The sequence below is a fragment of the Akebia trifoliata genome, chromosome 10, assembly GCF_017979445.1.
Source record: "Akebia trifoliata isolate Shusen 1 chromosome 10, ASM1797944v1, whole genome shotgun sequence".
Classification (NCBI taxonomy): Eukaryota; Viridiplantae; Streptophyta; class Magnoliopsida; order Ranunculales; family Lardizabalaceae; genus Akebia; species Akebia trifoliata.
The window spans coordinates 2800648-2804825 of NC_141384.1; the positions used below are offsets into that span (position 1 = coordinate 2800648).

General features: G+C 38.4%; 1 protein-coding gene across 1 annotated transcript; it reads left to right on the plus strand.

The window, feature by feature from the left end:
- The first annotated feature begins 623 nt into the window (after positions 1 to 623).
- Positions 624 to 3104, plus strand: LOC147392734 (putative receptor-like protein kinase At1g80870). The gene has a single exon (XM_086456831.1). The coding sequence runs from the start codon at positions 768 to 770 to the stop codon at positions 2919 to 2921; it is 2154 nt and encodes a 717-aa protein (XP_086312957.1). The 5' UTR covers positions 624 to 767; the 3' UTR covers positions 2922 to 3104.
- Positions 3105 to 4178: the final 1074 nt, after the last annotated feature.

Sequence of the window (4178 nt, forward strand, 5' to 3'; positions counted from 1 at the left end):
TTAATATCACCAATTGTTTAAGTAGGATATTAATAAAATGAGTCACAATAAACTAACGTGCTAAACTGACACGATTGACTAATGAGGTTGACGTGGCAGTGGGTAGAATCATAGATCATTTCTTTCAAGATACACAAGTAAAGATATTCATGGAGATGTTCAATTGTGTATCCCGAAGATATAAATCTATGATTCTATGCACAGCCACAGGGGGAGAGTTTGTTAGAGGGAGAAGTCAAATTGTCATTATTCTTAATTAATAGTAGAGCCGGAAACATAAAAAAGAATGTGACACCCGTCCACCCAACATTGTCAGGTTTATTAAGTTGCTTCACAGTCAAAGGAGGTAATCGTAATATACATAATAATACAGAGGCTCTTTCTAATTTAAGTAAATTTTAAAGGACCAATCCTAAAAATAGAAGAAATAACATCCATCCTCTATTTTTTTTCCCTCCAAAATCTTCTCTCTTCTGAAACTTTTTCTTTAGTCAAAAGCACCAGCAGACACCATGGGACCCTCCATTTCTCCTAATTTTAATTTTTTCTTCAAATTTTAATCATTATTATTTATTTAAAAAATAATTAAATAATAATATTTGATTTTCCAACTGTAAAGCTTAAACCCAAAACCCCACCACAACCACCATCACTAGGCCCACCGTCACCTAAAAAATGAAAATCTCCACCACCTCCACCACCATCACCACCACTAGTTTCCTTTCTTCTTCCCCCCAAGTCAAACAAACCAAAAAAAACCCTAGAAAATGCCTTCCAGAACCTTCCCTCCAAACCCTAATCCTAATTCATTTTCTAGGTCTAGGGTTTTGTTCCTCTCTCTTACAATCTCATCTTCAGCTCTTCTCCTTCTCGCTCTTCTCCTCCTCCTCTTCTACCTATACTACTCTCTCATCAATCGCTCTCGCACAATCCCATTTGATTCATGTGCGCCATTAAAGTTGCAGAGATTTTCCTACAAAGAGCTTAAATCAGCAACAAGTGTGTTTAACGAAGCAAATTTTATAGGCAAAGGTGGCTCTGGAACTGTTTTTCGAGGAATTCTTCGAGATGGGAAGTCCGTCGCTGTTAAAAAGCTCGACGCTTCGTCGTTGCAAGCTGAGCGAGAGTTCCAGAACGAGTTACAGATCCTTGGTGATCTTCGATCGCCATTAGTTGTTTCACTTTTGGGTTACTGTGTTGAGAAGCAGAAACGATTCTTGGTTTATGAGTATATGCCCAATAGAAGCTTACAAGAATCGCTTTTTGGTGAAGGTCCAACGGTTCTGAATTTGAATTGGGATAAACGGTTTGAGATCATAATTGATATATCTCGAGCACTCGCGTTTCTTCATCTCGAATGTGATCCGCCGATCATTCATGGTGATATCAAACCAAGCAATGTGTTATTGGGTTTGGATTACCAGGCAAAGATTTCGGATTTTGGTTTGTCGAGAATTAAGACCGAAGGCGAATTTGGAGTCGATTTGTTTAGTCAAGAATTGGGTCGTAGCCAAGAACTCTTGAAAAGTCAAGAGCTTTGTGGAAATCTTTCGACGGGTGATGGAGCTTTGGTGAAGAGTAATTCTAATGAGGTAAATTTTGCTCTTGCTTTACAAGCTTCTTCGTCTTCTAAGAATAATAGAGCGAACCACGATTTACAAACATTGAATTTAAATTCTTCGAATCTTAATGGAAATGGTGTAAATGTGAATGATTCTATCTGTGTTAATTTAAAGGGGAAAGAGATCTCCACGAGTGATTTCGGTGGAGAGGATTGGAACAAGTTTATTCCTTATGATGATGAGCTATGTGGTATTGATCATAGTAAGGAGTTGATCCTTAATACTTCTTCTCCACCGATTGACGACCCCAATGCCAATATGAAGCAATGGGGGAAGGATTGGTGGTGGAAACAGGACGGAAGTGGTGAATTTTGCAGTAAAGATTACGTTATGGAGTGGATTGGTAGTCAAATTTGCCCGTCGACGAACCCTGATTGGGATGAAGAGAACAAGAGCTCTCCTACGAAACCCGATTTGGATAATTCAATCCAAATAGATAAGTTCGAAAGTACAAATGAAACCCAGTTTGAGGAAGTCGGGTTCAAATGCTCGAAGAAGAGATCTGTTAAGAAAGAAGCGAAAGACGGGAAAAGCTGTAACAAGAAACACAGAAAAATGCAAGAATGGTGGAAAGAAGAGAAACTTTTGGAGATTAACAAGAAGGGTAACAAACTAAGGAAGTTCAAAGCCAAGTGGAAGAAGGGTTTGGGTTTCAAGATCCCACATTTTAATATGGGTCGTAAGTTTAGATTTCAAAAAAGTAATGTTTTTGGGGAGCAGAATCAAAACAACTGCGATCCCAACATGGAGTTCAGTTTTCGAAAGGGTTGGAAAAAGAAGAAGTCTGAATCGGCGGCCGGTAGTGATATGTGGAGTGGGGATCTTTTCAGTCGGGAACTCAGTAGCACGACAAGCATGAGAGGGACCGTGTGTTATGTGGCACCTGAATACGGAGGTTGTGGATATTTGATGGAAAAGGCTGATATTTACAGCTTAGGGGTTCTGATCCTTGTGATTGTATCAGGTAGAAGGCCTTTGCACGTGCTAGCTTCACCGATGAAGCTTGAGAAAGCCAACTTGATAAGCTGGTGTAGGCAATTGGCTCAGGTTGGGAATGTGTTGGAGCTCGTAGATGTGAGATTGAAAGATGGGTATAATAAGGACCAAGCGATGTTGTGTATCAACTTGGCTCTCATGTGCTTACAGAAAATGCCAGAATTACGGCCTGACATTGGTGAGATCGTTAAGATTCTGAAAGGGGAGATGGATCTTCCATCGCTTCCTTTAGAATTTTCTCCTTCTCCACCCTCGAAACTTTTAAGCAGATCGAGGAGAAGAGTCAAGGCCGATGTGGAGTAAGTAAGTTTGTAAGGTCTCTACAATTAACTTCTTTTTCATCCATCCATTCCATATTCTAGTTGTTTACGTGGGGAAAAAAAATTGAAATGAAGCGCATATTGGGAGGACTATAATGTCGTTGTGTTGATGTAAATTAGATAATTTTCTTTTCTGTTCAGTAGATGTAAATATTAGAGGTTCTAAGCTTTGTGGGTTTTTTGGAAATTAGAGTGCTTCTACATTTTGCTGTTGTTTGATAGGTCCTCGAGTTGAAGAAATTCTAAAAAACTGAAAAACTTGATGAAAGGATGGAGAGCTTTCAAGAAAACTAATACAGACAACAATGACTTAGGTCATCATAACTTACTTTGGCCATTAGAGCAATTAGTGAACCTCACAGAGATGTTCACTAGAGAAATTATGATTTGGAATTAATTTAGTGCAAAGCGTTTGGGTCTATTATGGCATAGCCATGAAGTGCTGAAGGACCTTTATAATCTTGGACAATTCCGTCTCACCTTATGAAGGTCACAATAATTGTTGGCTTCAAATTGTTCAATTTGATTGTTTGAACTTCGATTCGTGCTGAAGTGACCTCAAGATGGACTTCATATCACACCTCTTGACACGTGAAAGTGAATAGGAACCATAGATGTTTTTTGCTCGTATCTAAAGGAAAAGCATCTATGGTTCCCATTCACTTTCACGTCAGGGGTGTGCGATGTGAAGTCCAATCTTGAGGTCACTTCAGCATTATTCTTGAACTTCAGATCATACGAGATCTGTTAATTTCGTTTAATGATGTTTTCGAGATTTTTAAAATAAATTTCACTGTTTAGAATGTCAAATGTATATTATCTCATTACGAAGCATTATAAGTGCCATTCCTATTAAAAGAAATATATTTTGCAGTCATGATCTCACAACCCCATCCTCATTTTTCTTCCCCAAATATTGTATTTTATATTACAAATCTATGCGGTTCACATGTCTCTTTCTATATAAATAGGATTATCTTCCAATTAAAATGCAACTTTTAGGTGGTGGGTACAAATCCTACTTACTCACAAAAAAAAGACTCGTGATGATTTGACGCCCCTCCACCTCCATCACAAAATCGTAGATCATTTGCTTCGGGAGATATGAAAAATATTTATAATTCTATGCATCCCGAGGCAAATGATCTACGATTCTGTGGTGATGGGGTCAAAGGGGAGCGTCAGAAAATCTTTAGTCAATAAATAAAGAGTAAGTGATTTTTTGACCCTCATACATCCT

Excerpts from the sequence above, each read along its gene's own strand:
- LOC147392734 (XM_086456831.1), top strand. The coding sequence starts at position 768 with ATGCCTTCCAGAACCTTCCCTCCAAACCCTAATCCTAATTCATTTTCT.